The 18,707-nt window shown below is 38.5% G+C and overlaps 1 protein-coding gene across 1 annotated transcript; it reads left to right on the top strand.

Annotated features, from left to right (window-relative positions):
- The first annotated feature begins 7,190 nt into the window (after nucleotides 1-7,190).
- Nucleotides 7,191-16,140, top strand: commd7 (COMM domain containing 7). Its single transcript, XM_079225709.1, has 9 exons — nucleotides 7,191-7,306; nucleotides 8,512-8,565; nucleotides 8,831-8,933; nucleotides 10,530-10,586; nucleotides 10,790-10,827; nucleotides 10,937-11,027; nucleotides 13,532-13,581; nucleotides 13,758-13,806; nucleotides 15,527-16,140. Exons 1-9 carry the CDS (start codon nucleotides 7,226-7,228, stop codon nucleotides 15,601-15,603), a joined length of 600 nt encoding a protein of 199 aa, XP_079081835.1. The 5' UTR covers nucleotides 7,191-7,225; the 3' UTR covers nucleotides 15,604-16,140.
- Nucleotides 16,141-18,707: the final 2,567 nt, after the last annotated feature.

Genomic DNA, 18,707 nt, shown 5'->3' with positions numbered 1-18,707 from the left:
TTAATCTGCCTGGAAATCCATGGAAACTAATTGTAAAACAAAAAAAGAAAACTCTTAGAAGGGAAAAATAAAGTGATTGTGCAGTTGAAAATAAGTAGAAACACCTGTATGTTCAATTAATGATTGTGTAGTCAGCACAAATTAATCCAATCCCAAATATTATCTCGCTCACTTTTTTTCCTTCAGTGTATAGCCTAAAAAACACTCCAGAATTAAATCAATACCTCCGGGTCATAGTCTACAAAAAATAGCATGTGATTTTGGAAACACTTTTCTACACTAAATCGAGTAATAAGTAGTTTCAGTCTTCAACACAAACTCAAAACATTCACCCTAAAAAAGTCAAACACTGACTATTTGCACTAGGAGGCTCTAAACGATGCTTTGTCTTCATGGCATGTTTGGACAGGACAGGAGCAGTGATTACAGCAACACCTAACATGCTTGACATTAATTAGATCAACTCTTGCCCCTAAAATGTATGGTTCTATGTTGTGAGGAGCAGCTTTTTGTCCCCAAAGAGGAAGGTGAGTTCATAAAATGTGCCTGTCTAACAGATTTATGTACCCACAGCATGAGTACGTGTTCACACAGTCTGTGGCGGCTGGAAGGAGGAAGTCTCGTGGTTCTGTGTGCAGAGGTTGGTGCCCTCTGACTGACACTAACCGTCTCTGACATTAATAGGCCACATAGTAATAATCTGAGATCAGGGACTCCCCCTTCACACGGCTGCAGAGAGGTGAAGGAGTTCATCATCACTTAAGCAGGATGTCAACGCCCACTTCTTCTCCCCCCTGCTTTTGACTTTTGACCTGCACATAACAAACAGCAGACCAAACAGGTGCCTGCTGCTAACTATCATTAAGGTCTGGATTTGTTTCTGATGGATTAAGGGTTTGGTAAAGTTACTTTTGCTATCACTGATTTATGACTCGTTTTTAGAAACAAATCCTCCCAGAGGGAAACAAAACATTATGTGAAGGCTTCATGCCTTATTGATATGATTAAGTGAGTAAAAGCCTAACGTGAGACTATAAACATATTACACCATGGTCGCATGACTTCACGTCACCACCACTCAACTAAAAGAAGACCAGTGTGTGGCATGATGGTGTACTGAGATAATTTATTTTATAGAACAAAATGATAAAATCTCCTCAGCTTTTGTGAACCACAGACTTTAATTCAGGTATCTAATCAAAAACCCATTCAAAAAAAACATTGACTTTGAGTCAAACCGGAAGTGCAATCATGCACGTTTTAGGGTTTTGAAGCCGAGAGTTCAATATTTTAACCTTAATCATCTTGTTGTCTTTTTTAAAGACACAAGAGGGTGGAGCTCAGTACAACCGACCGCTGAACTGGAAATTTTTCGGCGAACTAAATGTTACAATTAACGCTCATGAACTGAAAAGACTCTGTGAAATGGTTAAAGGTTGACGAAAACACGGACAACTCTCGGACCAGAAGACACTGTGCTAGTAACCTGTGAATCCCAAAGTAGCTACGCCCTAAACCATACCCTGCTTTATCGTCTTTTCATTGAAATAGGACCATAATTTACTCAGTGTTTCCCCTAGGTTTACAGTGGGGAAGTGCAATCACTTTCAAGTAAACCAGATCGCTCCATCAGACAAAAAAAGTGAAATGAAAATAAAGTTATATCTGTGCAAAAAAAACCTAAAATGAGCCATCAAGTTGGATCAGTATTAGTGGCTGCAATGAGCTGCTTTCCTCTACACATCTTTTTAACACGGGGTTGTAGACTTGATACGGCCACTCTCAATTCATGCTCAATGTTGTTTTGAGAGACGCAACAGCAAAAAAGCCAACATCACGGAGATCTCATGAAGATCGGTTTTTGGAAAATGCCAAGAATCGGCGAGTCGTGCATGCGCAAGCGTAACTTATTAACAGTGTACAGTAAACATTTAAAATCAGCATTTCCTCTTGCGCCCCACCTGTAATTCGCCCAAGTTTGATAAATACTGACTTAAAGGAAACATGGTGTTCATTTATTTTAATGACAACCACAAAGTGTGCAGGCTTTGTCACTGCAGTGTATTTTTCTGGCTTTTGGAAGAATATTTCCAGAGCCTCTCAATATGCCAAGTCAGAAACGTCCATTTATTGAGCTCCGCAGGCTGCAGGCTGTTGAGGATGTTTGTCTTGACCTGCGAATACATTAACTGTTAGGCTTTAACAGTGATTGCTGATAGCGTAACCGGTAGGGGAAACACTGTTACTGAATGAACATCATGCTCTATTGAAGACGTTTTCAAACTAGTTATTGAGACCATAAACTCATGTTTATTGGTGTAATAAATCAATTGATAAATAGGGGGATTTTATCATTGACTTCTATACAACCAGACGTGTTTTTGCAGTAGAGCCCTGCTGGCAATTTGAAAGAATGCAAGATTAAGGCACTTCCACATTGGACTCACTTTTCAAAAACTAGTTGGTATTTGTATATATAGCGCTTTACATAGTAATCATTCACCCACTGATGAGAGGAGCTACCGTGCCACATCAGGATTTGTAGCGTTATTGTTAACTGAATGTCCCTTCTTCCTCTTCCAATTAGCTTTTTGCTTGAAAATGATGATGAAGTAACAATTAGTTTGTCGATACTGCTCTGAATCCTTATATTTAAGTGTTCATTACTGTAAATGTTCTGCTTTTGGGAACAGAAAAGTGAGAATGAATTTAAAAAAACTGAGGAAAGACTGGGGGCAGAGAGGAGTGAGGGGCCCAGGAAAAGGGGACAAAAAGGGGGGGCTTCACATCAAAGTTGTGTCTGGTGGCGAGAGATTAGGGACTGCATTGCAAGAGGGGATTGTTCACTCAAAGAGTATGCTCCTCAGGGTCTCTCACTGGGGGCTGCATTCCTTGTCTGTCATGTACTTTATGGCCCCTTCAGGCTCAAATACAGTCCTACAGTTTATACATTGTCTACTTTGTTGCATATTGTACAGACTGCACTCATGCAGCATACCATCCAACACTCAACAGCCTGGATCAGAAAAATGGTGATGTATACTCCAGGAAGAGACCATGTATAAGTGTATTGGGATGCCTTGATCCGTATCGGAGCTGGTACTGACCCTTTTAGGTGGGTCAAGTATCAGCATATTAAACACAGGGTTCTTTGCCGATGTAATTATACAAATCTAGTTGTTCGGTCTCATTGAGTCATGGCGGGCCATCGACTGTAAACATTTTAAATTTAAGGGAAAATAGAGCACAGGAATTGGACCAGGCTATCAATATTGGCAGGATTACTGGAGAGACAAGTTTTGATTCATACTTATAAACTGATACAAGGTGATCATTCTCTGTAATTTCTTAGTGGAACTTAAACCTTTCACTTGTGTTTTCTGTTCAAAAAAGTTAACATTTTGGTCACCTAAAAGTGTTGTATTCAGCATTGGGTTGTACTTAGCTCCACCCTCTCGTATTACTTCTGGTTCCCAAAAAACAAGAAGCCGATGGCCAGAAACCAAAATGGTGACCTAAAAAATGACACCCTCAAGGCTTCAAAACCAAAGTCCATAAACCAGTGGGTGACGTCACTGTAACTATGTTCACTTCTTCTATGCGGTCTATGGGAAATATTTATGTTTTCTTTCAATGCTGGCCTGCCTATATGAACATTTAAAGACTTACTGGTTGCTAAAAGTGCTCCTGCTGGGCATGCTGGTCCTGAAGAGATCTCATTAAAATGTGATGGGGGACTAAATCCAGTTTATTGCATTTCTCTCGACAGCTAACAGATAACAACTTTGCCAAAGAACTCCTCTATCTTGCATTTACTAAGCTTACATCCATATTTTACAGGCTCCAAGTATACTATTGTTATAATCCCTGCACTATATTCTTCCTCAAATGTCCTTCCCTTCATTAAAAACTGTAAATGTCCCGCCTCATTTCTCCTGATGCTTGAAGATAACAAAACTGAATGGAGCTATTCAGATTATTTCAGACTATTCAGACTTTTCCTTTGAGATAAGATTGAAAACATTCAAAAGGCGATCCAAAGAATGTAAAGAATTTAAAACACACACTTAATTTCTAAGCCTGCAGTGATGAATGGTTCAGAAAAAGGGACACAAACTCCAGCCTGCAGTGAGGAAAGTATAGAAAACATTGAAGTTACTCTGATACAAATAATTACAATTTTAACAAGCCACATTATATTGTCTATAATATTGAACCCCACAGTGTTATTCTATTGAACATTTCACTGGTTCCCTATACAATAAAAAGCAAGTGTATCTTTTTTAATTCTTCCCAGATTATAGTTTGATTATTAATCAATCGTTTTGATAATGTTTTCTGTTTTATATCATTGTAAATTTTTTCCCCGACTACCTTCTGTCACTTTATACACTAAACAATTAATTGCAAATATAATTGTGATCAATTGACATCCCTTGTCTTGGTATACATTTTGCTTTCAATTCAGTTAAATATTTAGTAGAATTGTTTTACTTTTTACTTTACTCATTTACTTGTTAAGATCTGCATCACAGATTGTCATTGTTTTCAGCACAAAAGACAATAAAGATGAAAAACTGATTTAAATTTATTTATTAGAATGTCTTGAATGCTATATCTGAGTCCAGTTTAACTCTTGCAGTGGTGTTTTCACAAACAAACAAATAGTATTGGTTAACGTCTTGTCATTTGTCACTTAATTCTAGAATAAATAATAAATGATATATATATATATGGCCTATCTAAGTGATGTTGATATCCCTCTGGATTAACTGTATCATTAACTTAATGACTCCTCCCCTTCACTTTCCACCGCGTGGCTTCTTTCTGCATTTTATAGTGACTCCGACATGAATGAGAATACTTTTTTAATTGCCATCGCATACATTTGTACCTACCGGTCTAACAACAGGCTGCAAGCTCTACTGATACATCCTCGAGGGGCAATAGAGAAATATACTCCGAGAAGAAGGACGTCCACCCGCTAAACCTGCACCGTCAGAACATGTTCAAACACCGGAGCGCGTTGAAAACCAGGAAACACACGGGCACTTCCCATCGTGCAATGCTTAAGAGACATGCAACTAAACCAGGAGTAACTAGTCCACAGTGAACATTGCTGCGACAACACTTAGTGGTTGTGGAAAAGCACTATTCTGCAGCAACACACACCGTTTCAAGTCGTAATAACAGCGCTATAAGAATATATATTAAGCACGACAATTCCCTTCAAACTCACCACTCAGGACCAGTAGCAACGTTAAATCCTTGCAGAAATATAAACTATATGATAACAATAGCTACAAGTACTTTGAAGTTAAAAAAAAAAGTCACCTTAAACTCTATTTTGAGATACACATTATTACTGAAAAACAAGCCGATAAGCACAATGTGCACTACAGATGCATTCAATTCCTCAAAGAGCATGATAGGAATGTTGTAATAAATGCGTTATAAACGCAATACAAAGGCACCACGAGCGTCGACATGATTATTTTAAAGATATTCGGTTCAACCTTTTTTTTGCAGCACATGGGCAACAAGACTGCCGAGCTACAAACTTTACAAGTGCACAATGAGATAGAGGGGAAAGCACGCCATCTACAGCCTCTACAAACAGCATCAGACATGTGTCAAATGTGGCTAAAGACAAACATGTGGGTTTCTATATGAAGTTTGAATTATTTGCTCGGTAAATTCCTGCAAAAAAAAAAGCCCTCCCCGGTGAGAAACTTACATAACCATCCACGCTTCTTGGCTGGGAAATGACACGGAGGATGCGTTGCTGTCCGTAGAGTCAAAGTTGTGCCGAAAAGTGGGTTTAAAATTCAACAACCTTGAACTTACAGCAGGACAGGAGTCGGTCAGCCCTCTCGCATGAGTTGTTCACTCTGTTGAAGCATGCTGCTGCAGTCTCTCTCTCTCTCTCTCTCTCTCTCTCTCTCTCTCTCTCTCTCCTACTCTCTCTCTCTCTCTCTCTCCTACTCTCTCTCTCTCTCTCTCTCCTACTCTCTCTCTCTCTTTCTCCTACTCTCTCTCTCTCTCCCTCTCTCTCTCCTACTCTCTCTCTCTCTCCCTCGTGCTCACTGCGTGTGTCCCACCGTGCACTGACGCAGCCTCGCGGTGGGTCGGCTCAAGTTATTGAGAGCTGGCAGCAGATTGGCCGCTGAGAGTTTCCCCAGGTGAGAATGTCGACTCCCCCTTTTCTGTCCCCGCAGGTTAAACATCTGAACAGGAACTTTTTTTTTTAAACAACTCCACTCACCAACACTCAACGGTCCCTGTCTGTGATCTCAGGGGAAAGTCTCTAGGGAAATATGGTCATTATGGTGAAGCGAAACGCACTGTTGCTGAACAGAAACTACACGGAGCACTTTATTCTAATGCTTTACACATTTACCAATGACGATGAATAATCAGTGGTAGAAAAAGTACAATCAAAATGTTTTGATTAACATACTCGGTTACAAGTAAAAATCCCTGTAAAGTAAAGTATAAATGTTCGAGCATAAAAATAACAAAAGTAAAAGTGCTTATTATACAAAATGGCCCATTTCAGAATAATGTATATTGTCCAAGCTGATTAAAATGATAGATGCATTAATTAGTTAATTGGTTTAATATTTCATTTAGGAAAGATGGAGCACCTTACTATTATTACTTTATATGCTGCTGTGTAGTTTAATCCTTAATAATATATGATAATTTATTGTTTTATTTATATTGGGTATTAATGATCTCAATCTGCAGAGGCACTAAAGCTGTCAGATAAATGCAGTGGTGTAAAATGTACAATATTAGAAGATTAACATAGTACAAAATTAAAATACTCAAAGTAAAAGTAACTCAAAAGTAGAAATGCCACATCTTAAAATAAATCGTAAAATATGTAGTGCATAATGTTTTTAATTGTACGTAAGTACAGTACTTGAGTAAATGTAATACTTTACACTACTGCCTGGATTATATCTGTATGCTCTTCCTTTGACCAAGTAGTATTATCAAAAGTACTGAAATAAACATGATCTAATATTCTTATACTCATAGTTTTAATTGATTCCTTTCCCTTCATACCACATTTTTATGATAAATAAAATATATTCTGCTTTAATTTCTCTTAAGGATGTATTAGTTATTACAGAGCACATGGCCACGCATGCGCACTAATGAACCCGGAAGTGGAGAGGAAGAGCCGAGCAGCACTGACGGTTTTACAGAAAAAAAGATGCAGCTTCACTTCACTAAAGATGTTTTACCGGATTCTGTCAGCACGGACTTCCAGAACCTTAACAAACTCAACGAGCAGGTAAATACAGCAGTTTTTTAACGACGGGTATGAACTAAAGAGCATCCGTTTAGTTCACGTTAATGTTAGCTAACTGAGTTGTATTTCTAAACTCAGCTCGTTTCTTACGTTTCATTCTCCTTAGACCGTATTTGTAAATAGCTTTCATAGTTATTGAGGCTTCAAACATGAATATAAAGGAAGCGTGGTTGTTAATTTGCAGGATTTGTCTCGTTGTCCAGAGCTGTCAGTAAACACACCGCTCTTGTGAATCATGTGACAACAGACTGTGTCAGTGGTGGAAGAAGTATTCAGATCATTTACTGAAGTAAAAGTAGTAATACCACGGTGTGAAAATACTCAGTTACAAGTTAAAGTCCTGCATTCCAAACGCTCCTTCAGTAAAAGTACAAAAGCATTAGCATCAATGTAAGGCTACTAAAGTACCAAAAGTAAAAGTACTCATTATGCAGGAGGGCCATTTCAAAATAACATAGATTACATTTCTGGATTATAAATTGTATTGTAATGAATGGTATGTGTTTATACATTTTATGTTGCACCTGGTAAAGATGAAGATACTCTAATTACTCTATACTGCTGGTTTGCTTAACCTATTATACATAATCAATCAATAATACAAATCTGCAAAGTAACTAATGTTATCAAAAAAATGTCAATCAGCAAAAAGTACAACATTTTGTAGGCGAGGTATATACGAGCATGCAATGAAAATACTTTACAAGTACCTAAAAATTGTACAGTACTTGAGTAAATGTGTTACCCTGTTGTAGTGGGATGATTCTGAGACTTTAACCATGTTTTTGCCTGATTTTTATTTTCCTATGCACCTGTCTCTGGCAGGTGTGCATGATACTGTCTTCAGACAAAACACTCTTTTTTTTTTGCAGTTTGTAAAGGGTGTATTACATGAAACTGCAGAAATATTCCTGAAAAATGTGTGTATATACTGTAGGTGTAGACATGTCAACAGTTTGTATTTGCACAAATAACAACTATAAACATGAATCTATCGTCTTGAAATACACAATAAAATACTCAGAAAATGTGCAGACAACCATGGACAGAATGTCCCCACGTGAGATTCTTGTTGATTAAACACTGCATGTTTTCTTCTAAATAGCAGATCAAAGTGTATTTTCTCCAACAAAGCAAACACAGATTTAGACATTAACAAAGACTTTTCATGTTTTCATTTTGTGCAGCAATTTCTTCGTCTGATTGAAATCCTGTTCCAGTTCCTGCTGGAGCCTAAAGAGGTGAACACACACACACACACACACACACACACACACACACACACACACACACACACACACACACACACAATTCTGATGTTAATGGGACTTTGGACTCAGTGATTAACCATGGTAACTGAACCGAGGAAAAACATTGCCTGTCCTATTGTGTGTGTGTGCAAATTAATGCATGCTTTTCTGCGTGTGTGTGTGTGTGTGTGTGTGTGTGTGTGTGTGTGTGTGTGTGTGTGTGTGTGTGTGTGTGTGTGTGTGTGAGTGAGAGTAGACGGAGCGGTTCATGCAGCTGCTTGGTGAGTTTGCAGGGGAACATGGGATGAGTGCCGGTCCTCTGAAGAACCTGATGAAGAGCGTCCTCTTGATGCCACAGAGTGGGAAACACACACACACACACACACACACACACACACACACACACACACACACACACACACACACACACACACACACACATCCATACAAACATAATAAATCATAATCATAATAAAGAGTCATCCTTCAATCAGAGGCTCGTCAGTATGATCCCCGGCTCTGCTAGTGTTGATGTGTCCTTGGGCAAAACAATTAATCCCTACTTGCTCGTGTATAAACGGGTAGGAATGTTAGTTAGAGTCCTGATGGGCACGTGGCACCTTGCATGGTAGCTCCTGCCATCAGTTTATGAATGGGTGTGAATGATGACATGTCTATAAGACTATAAGCGCTGTACAAGTACAGGTTATTTACCATTTTATCATTATGTTAACAGGGAACCGTCAGACAGCACTTTCCGATGAGGAACTGAATCCCTTATCTATATGCTCTCTTCAAAGTCACAAGACTTCTTTGACCTCGCACAACACTAGAGTTGCTTATCTACCACTGCCTTGACCGGTTAGTTAGTTAGTTAATTAGTGTTATTGTGTGACTTTGGTGTTTTAAAGGGTTAGTTTGGATTCCCCCTAATCACACAATAACACACAAACGAACCCAGCGAGGCAGCAGCAACTCCCGTGTTCTATGAGGTACCTTTTTAATGTTATTTTCAAACGAGTCTGGTAGGTAATTCAAGGATTAAGGATAATTACCTCATCCAACCTACTTCAGAAAGTGCAAACTATCTCCTAAGCATCCAGGGAGATACCAGTCTCTGAATGCCAAGTATGTAATGTAAGCCTATACATACTTTTTAAGATCACCAAGTGATCACTTATATCTCATTTAATCTGTATTAACCAAAATTCATGTACGACAAGTTTCAGCACATAAAACCATTTACTTGTACTTGTAGTATGATGTAATACAATCTGTACAAAGCTTTGATTTGTATCTGTGATCAGGGCTAGGCCACCTGTTTCCCTTGCTTCCAGTCCTTAAACTAAGCTAAACTATTTATTGTAAGTCGCTTTGGATAAAAGCGTCAGCTAAATGAAATGTAATTTAATGTAATGTAATCCCCTGCTGGCGCTAGTTTTACATATAGCTTGTAAATATAAGAGTGGTATCAATCGTTGCAGCTTAATCTTTGCAAGAAAGCAAAAAAATGCCAAAGTATTATTTGTCTGTTTTCCCTCTCCTGTTGTTCTCTGTGTCTTTTCTTTCAATACATTTCTCATTGTGACAAAGTCGTCTGTTAGTGCAAGCTCGGGGATCATGAATTGTCTCTGATGCCAAAATCTTTAGATGTTGATTTTTCAGATCACTGGGACATTATCTTCTCTCAATTCAAGTCCAGTAATCAGTAGAAGTCTAAACAATATATGGTATAATCCACAATCTACACATTTTTAGTGAAAGTAGAAGTAGTAGAAATGTAGATTTTCCTTTTCTGTCAGTAGTCAAAACTTTAAGTAATTAATTGTGCAACAATAGAGACATGACTGCAGCAGTTTAGAATTGTAACACAACACTCAACTCAGCTATAAGGTTCCAGAAAAGCAGGACGGTTTCTCTCTCATTGACGGTGAGTCTGTCTGTTCTCTCCTCAGGCGCCTTGAAGAAAAGTCTGACAGCTGAGCAGATCAAAGAAGACCTTGTGACATTAGGTACACATCCAAATCCTTTTAAACAGGAGTCGCTCATAAAGAGGGTACATTTTAAACAGAAGTTAGGTCATGCCGCTGGATAGTGTCCTTTTATGACGGCATGTTATGCAGATGGAACCTCACAAGCTCTCACAGCATTTCTTCTTATCATTGTGAACATTTTACACAGGAAACTAAATCTGCTTTATCTGTTGATTCCTCAGGAGTAAGCGAAGACAAGGCGGCTCACTTTTCACAGCAGGTAACTTTCAAATCTTGTTGCCCTGTTCTTTTAAAAGTCATTAAATGGCCTTCTTGTCAAACCAGGTATCATTTTTTGAGCACAGGAGTTTTTTTTCTGCATTTTGCAGTGGGGGCAGCACTATGCAGCACTGTCCAGACTTGCTGTGGGACAGACTCTGATGGTCAACCAGCTGGTTGACATGGAGTGGAAGTTTGGAGGTAAAACGAAGCAAAACTAGACATCCCATCAAATTTAGCTCTCAATGAAATTAAGTCTATTTCTGAGCACACTTAAGAGCCCTGAAGTTGTCTCTCCTCTCACACTTATTCATGAACCCAGAGGCTCTAGACCAGGGGTGTCAAACATACTGCCGGATCCGGCCCGCCGGATAACTGTTCAAATAAAAAAATGTTTTAAAGTGACAGGGTTTTACCAACATTAGCCTAACGAGGAATACTGTAACGGATAGGATTTCTTATCTTTCAGAAGATTTGGATAGCCAAAAGAAGCATAAAGTAAAGTCATTTGTAGCTTTTTCAGTTGCAATCGATGAGAGCAGTGACATTACTAAAGATGTTGCTCTGGCCATATTCATTCGTGGTGCTGATGAGATTTTGGCGGTCACTGAGGAGTTCCTTGAGTTGATGCCCATGACAGATACACCACTACAGCAAATTACATCTTTAGCGCTCTTGTTGAAGCGCTGGGTCGGAGTGGACTGGACCCGTGCTGTCAGTGGGGCTACAGACAGTGCACCATCAATGATCGGGAGAAAAACAGGCGTTGTGATGAAATTCAGGGAGAAAGTACAAGCTCCAAATGGAGGATCAAGTTTTTGGACATTTCCCTGTATTTTTCACAGCGAGCCATTGTGTTGCAAAACAATATCTCCCCCCTCCCTCTACATTATATGAGGAAACCTCAAGGCTCTTACCATTTAAGTAAAATTGATGAAAGTGGCGTCACAAACGGGTCACAAAGCGAGGGAATCTGCAGAGGAGAGCCGGGGCAGATAAACAGTTGGCTGATGTCTGAATTTTTGGTCTTTATGTTTCTAGTTTAATGTAGAAATACCTTTTTAAAATAGGGTTTATCATCCAAAAACCTTCACCAATGATTTAAACATAGAGAAATATTGTCGTTATGTATGCGTTATTAAGCTATGATTTTACTGGTCTGGCCCACTTGAGATCAATATGGGCAGCATGTGGCCCCTGAAATCTTTATCAGGCATCATTGTTTATGCAATACAACCTATTGACTTCTTAAGACTCAAAGGTAATAGTGATGCTAATACACGGAGCCGGGGAGTCATTAGCATTATGTTAAGCTATTGTTGAGCTGATGTTAAAATACACAGCGCTCCAGTTAAAGAGGGGAGTGGACAGTGAGTGCCAGTTCATGCTGCACCCATCTGTATCTTACTTGACTGTGCTGTTATTGACATGCAAAACCTTCAGCCAGGCAAACCGACTGTGTCTCTGCATGTCGCCAATGAACCGGCTGGAAACAGTCAGTTATCTGCGGAGACTTGACAAGTCTGATAGCCAATGTGTTCCCTGCTTTTCTCATCGGCTGTTACTCAAACAGGCCATCTTGTATAATGCTGAATGTATATAAAGTGCATTAGAAAGAGTCCAGGACCTTTGAGTTCTTGGTTATTTTTGTCTGGTCTCGCTACAAAATACCAAACGGCTACATAATCCATTAGCTGACTTGTGTTTTTTGTATAATAGTTGTTTTGTATGATATTGGTTTAAGAAACCATCAAAAGTAATGCACAGGTGATGATCAAGTGGAGAGACATCTTAGGTTTATTTTACTTTGCTTGAAAAGTCAAGTTCAGAAAATATTGCTTAAATATCGCTTGCTGTAATGCAGCCTTTTGAATTAAAGAGAAAGTCATGTTTGTGATGTATCACAATACCATAACCACCCAGCATTTTTACAGTATCAGTAGTTTAGCCGTACATCACCCAAGAAATATAAGTCAAACAAAAATAGAATGAAAGGAGTGTTAACAAATTAAAGAGGAATCCTACTAGTCAGTTTATTATCATGTTTTGCCTCCTGAGAAAGACATCTGGCTCTTTAGCTGCTTCATGCTCCACTTTCATCAGCGGTTAGTCTCCAGCTGTGTCCGTCTGCTGTTTGCTGCTGAGCAAGCAGAGTACAGTGGCTTTAACAGAGCTTCTTCTTGAACTGTGGAGAGGCTGAGCTTTATAGTACATGTGCCTTAAAACCAAAACAATGTGCGAAAATACTCAAAATACTTCTGCAGAGCTACAGAGTCGATGATAATTATCTGTGGGTTTGTCACATTTTACCGTTACACATAGTCTGATTCAATATTACCTACATTTGACACCCAACAGCTGCAAAATTATAGGAAAGTATTGGAGAGAATTGGGGAAATAACATGCAACAAAAAGCCTTGGAGAAAAGTAACAATATACTACTAAAAAACAACATTTATTGACATTTTAAATATACATCGTCACTAACCTGTATTCAGTTCTACATCCTCTGTATTTTTTATATATATGTTTACAAATATCAAACAATGAACCCTTGTGTAGTCTTGTTTTCATGCAATTGTCAAGCAAATTTTAAGAATACATTTTTCCCTATAAAGTTGAAAAAATACAATAATGCATTTTTGTTTGTGATTTAAATTGATCACTTGATCTGAGTATCGTGGTGTGTTTTCTGACCCTCGCAGTGACTGTTGGCACCAGTGAAGTACAGAAAGTGGGCAACATCTTTCTGCAGGTTTGAAAGCTCTGCACACACACACACACACACATACACACACACACACACACACACATACACACACACACACACACCCACACCCACACACACACCTACACACACACACACACACACACAGTTACACAGCTCATTTGTTCAGTTTTGTTGAACACAGTTTTCTTGTCCTCCTGCAGTTGAAGCTGGTGGTCAGAAAGGGGGTTTCCACTGAAAACATCTACATGGGTGAGCGACTTTGTGCCTTTACTAACAAAAGCAGCTCTAAAAACGTTTGTTCACATAATATATTGTTTTGAGAATAACGTCTCAACATGTCAGATCCAGATGAGTCAAGATCGTTTGAGTCAAGATCGTTTGAATCAAGACGCCCGCCGGATGCATAGACTGCAACTGCTTTTACAGTTATATAGAGGGGGCAGAAGATCAAGTACAGCGGAAGTTGTTAAAATATTCAGAACCATTTTGTGAGGTAAATCAGGTCGACGGGTTCCTTTTCATGATACTGAAATGTAAATATGTGCTGCTGTCTTGCGTAACACAAGCAGGAGTGCATAGTTTGCAGAATCAGTGAGGGAGAAAAGGCAGCTTGACTCAGATGGACACAGGAAATTAACAATCAATGTCATCTTGCTGTGTTGGGTGACATAATTGAAGGAGTAATGTTGTTTTATATTTTTTTGCATCTCATTGCATTTGAGATGACAAACTGTGATTTGAGGCTCTAGCAAGCTCCAATATTGGCAAAGCGTCTCAGAGATGGAGAGAAAAAGTTGACAATAGTTTTGCCTCTGCTGACTGTCGCCACGGCTGTCAGCCCGTTGGCTACCGGGTGTCGGGGCCGCAGCCAATCCCAGGTGACATTGGGCGAAGGCAGGGTACGCCGTGGACAGGTTGCCAGGCTATCACAAAGCTGACACACTCACATTCACACCTACAGACAATTTAGAGTCGGCAGTGCTCACCACCACACCATGCCGTCATCATGATTACTGACGTAGAAACATTACAGTGCGTACAAATAGATATGTTGGGGAGAGAGAAACAGGATGACTGGGAGCTTAGGAGGACATCAACATGGGGATTTGTTTTTGTGACTTTGAACTGCACAAAAAAGTAATGCGTGGTAAATGTTCATCGTCCCGAGAAGGAAAAGCAGCTTTTAGCTCTAATTGCCTAATTAGATTCAGGGGTCAATGCTTCGGTGATCTGTTTGATGCACGTTTGGAGTACAGAGATAGAAAAAACCTCCCCTGCAGCTTATTAAATCCTGTTTTCTATGAGGGCACTTTTGTGTTTACACACTTCAACATACGATATCTGACATGTGTCTGGTATATTTTGGTGTCAAACAGCTAGAATTTCATACATGCTAACACTACATATTCTACTTCAGTCAACTGTGAGCGCTACTACTGCTATTTGCTTCTGTTTCTCACCGTAAGTCCATGAGCCCCGTTACTTTACAAAAGCTGAGAGATGTCTATCAATGTGAGGTGTCCTGTAAAAATAGTTTTCCATCTTATTTTCTATTAATTGTGGCATTCTATCCCTGTTTTTATATTCATTCTTTATCCGTCTCCCCTTTTAATGTAAAGCACTTTGTGCTCCATTTCTTTTAAGAATGGTGCTATACAAATACATTATTTAATCCATGTTGGAGATCACTGTTAATGTTAACTATTCAACATTTATCCTGTATTCCCAGCAATGCAGAAATGTAATGTCCAGAAAAGTATTCCTTTTAAAGAGATACCAGAACCAGCTTCTACAACAGCAAGCCGGGTGAAGCAGGATTCAAATATGTTGAAACCTTGCTGTAGGAAAAAAAAAAAAGGGAGTAGGAAAACTCTTTAAAAAGAAGAAGTTTTGTAGCGTAATAGCGTCGTACTCAGTCAGTCTGTGTTATTAACTAACTGTTTCCTGTTTTTTCCCTCATCTCTTCCAGAATTGACGCTCCCACAGTTTTACAACTTCCTACACGAGATGGAGAGAGCCAAGGCCAGCATGGAGTGTTTCAGCTGAGTGTGTGTGTGTGTGTGTGTGTGTGTGTGTGTGTGTGTGTGTGTGTGTGTGTGTGTGTGTGTGTGTGTGTGTGTGAGTGAGTGAGAATGTGAGTGAGAATGTGAGTGAGAATGTGAGACTGTGTGTGTTATGTAGAACATCATGTGTGTCTGTGTGCGACACTGACTGAACTAAACACATTTTATTTACTGTCAGACATTTCTACTCAAATAAACATGAATATAAAAAAAGAACACTCGCACTCTGAGCTGTTCTCTCTTTAATCTGTGCGGGACATTCCTGGTTTCTTTTTCTGGTGTCAGCAAAGGAAGTTTTTTTGAGAACTAAGGTGAGAATTAAGTCTCATGTTTCATCGATACTTCCTCTTAAAGTGTCCTGTGGGGACAATTCAACTTCACCCAGACCTGTTTGATCAAGTTCAGTGCTGTTGTTGTTTCTTTGCTTGAATAATTATGGGATTTGAAAGAACATTGCATACATTTACACACAGATGCATAAAGAGCCACAACAGAGCATGTTAACCTTTTCCACCAAACATTATCCTGTTAAAACATTTATTAGAAGCAATAATAGATGGAAGGTAGATTTTTTTTTTTTTAAAGCCGTGGTTCGAGAAGTATTCAGATCCTTTAATCGAGTAGAAGCACTAACACCACAATGGGAAAATACTCCACTACAAGTAACATACCTGGAAAACCTTACTGAAGTAAAAGTATAGTGGAAGTATTGTAAAATTGCAAAATGTCCTTAAAAGCATTGATTATGCAGTAAAATGTTCCCTGTCAGTGTATTACTCTACACACTAGAATATACTGAATATACAAATATGAATTTGACTTGGGGAGAAACTAAATCTACTTGTATCTCCATTATATGGAAAGTATATAGCCTACTGTATGTGAATATTACTGGTATCACCATATTGCATGTGCTATAAAATAATTACAGTGAAAACGTTTATGCATTTAAGTTGTTGTTGTTCATCGCATTACTATTTCATCAAGCTCAGACCAGGAACAATATAATGGTATAATTAATGGAAGAAAATATTTAATTATGAAAATATACATTACATTTCACCACTGACGAAGAAAGAATGAAAAGTGATAAATACCATACGCTGATTCCTCTGAACCTCGAGGCAGATTTCAGAGGAGTGAGTTGGTTGTACGTGTGTCTACTAGTCAGCATTTCTTTTCTGATATAGTAATTACCTCCGTTTTTAACTCAGGGTTATTGGCCCTGTGGGATATTTTCTACCTGGCTATGACAGTAAAGTAACATTTTTCACTCAGCACATTTCATGTTAGTCCGCCTACAAGGTCACAAGATATTTCTCCTTGATCTACAAAATCGTCTGCCAAATGAATTAAAGACGATTTTGTCTGGGGGGTTGACACTTTGGCCTCATAATATTGAAAAGTACAATGAAAAGTTAATTACTGAGACAACAAATATAAATAATAAATATTGTGCCGTTAAGTAAGACTCGATGCTAGCACTGGTAGAATGTAACCGAATACATTCAAGTACTCCAGTAGTATTTCCATTTAATGCTACTTTCCACTCAATTCAGATTATTGATACAGTATACATCAACTAATACATATATACTTATAGATAATAATAGATTACCCTGCAGTATATAAAACAGGTGTAATTAGCTCCATCTTTACAAGGTGCAACATTAAAGTGATGAACACATTAATACATAAATAATTGTGTTCCAGGAATAATATAAGTACTTCTGAAATGGGCCATTTTGCATAATGAATACTTTTATGTATATGTTGATGCTAATATTCTGGTAGTTTTACTGAAGTAAGGTTTTGAATTCAAGACTTCAAGACAACACACAGTTCATTCTAGTATTGCTACTTTTAGTCAACATGAAATGAAAAATACCTCTTTAACCCTGACCCATTTTTATATGCCACAAAATATGCAACACATTTTAGAAAAAAATCATTTGTATTTTCATGTCAAAATCCAATTATCTTATCTTCTTGTAAAACAAAATATGACATGCGCTTAGTGTAACATAAGGTATATTAGTCTATTGTAATTATAAGACAACATTTGCAGAAATAGTCAATTATGTTAATAATCTCACTGAATATATGTGATTTTCAAGAGGTTGTCCATACATTGTTTTATTGTGGAGGGAATACCACATACAATTTGCCTCCCTCCATCAATTGGATCCCGCCTTGGATCGTGTTTATTTAGTGCTGGATTTTTTTTTCTGATGAGTGAGCAATGTGCCTGTTTCTCTTCCAGAACGCCCAGCATATTTCCTCAAATACGTATTTTATAATAATTGTTCAGGAGCAAGATTACTCTTTCATGTGGCAAACAATTATCTCCAGACGTCACTTCGATAACAGCTCTTCCCCTGAGGACAACCAACCAACCAACTGTATTTAGCACGTCCATCACATGATTACTATCCAGACAGACTGATAATTGTGCTCCCATTACAAAGTGCAATTTTAAACTTTCCTTATCCAACATTAAAACTTACTTCACGACAATCATAAAATCAGTCATCACTTTTGTGATTTTTGAAAAGTAAATGCAAACCAGAAGAAAAAGGCTAACTTTAGGCTATAAACACACTCCACACGCACTCAGCTACAGCTGATGAACCCGTCCTGACCAATGCCCACCCTCCAGTTCCTCTCAAGGTAAACACTGTTCGCTCTGTCCTAAGCATTGCCATTTTCAGATGCTCCCAATCTCAAATATCGAAGGCTGCAGCACCTTTAAGGGAACCAAACAGAACAGGCAGAAATGGTCAAATATTGGTTTCTGTGCCAAGAGGTTAAGACAGAGATAATTTCACAAAATTGTGTCCACATCTTGTGTTTTAACTACAATGTGCAATGTTCATCCAGTGTAATTCATATGCAATGTGCTCAAGTCATATAGTTTATATATATAGTTTTCAAAACTTCACTTAAAAAGGTATAGTTTGGCCACCCCAGCATTAGACCATTGGTCAAGTTATTACTTTATTGGGTTTTAGTACATTTTTGATTAGGTTAAGTGCAAATTGTATTACATTTTCAGTAAATTATTACATTATTGGGCGCAACCAGACT

Source organism: Taurulus bubalis (genome assembly GCF_910589615.1).
Source record: "Taurulus bubalis genome assembly, chromosome: 11".
Taxonomy (NCBI): domain Eukaryota; kingdom Metazoa; phylum Chordata; class Actinopteri; order Perciformes; family Cottidae; genus Taurulus; species Taurulus bubalis.
The sequence above is the reverse complement of the archived record's forward strand: the minus strand, read 5'-3'. Positions and strand labels throughout refer to the sequence as shown.

Excerpts from the sequence above, each read along its gene's own strand:
- commd7 (XM_079225709.1), top strand. The coding sequence starts at position 7,226 with ATGCAGCTTCACTTCACTAAAGATGTTTTACCGGATTCTGTCAGCACG. Across the intron at positions 13,582-13,757 it reads TGGGCAACATCTTTCTGCAG|TTGAAGCTGGTGGTCAGAAA; the intron begins GTTTGAAAGCTC and ends GTCCTCCTGCAG. Across the intron at positions 13,807-15,526 it reads CACTGAAAACATCTACATGG|AATTGACGCTCCCACAGTTT; the intron begins GTGAGCGACTTT and ends CATCTCTTCCAG.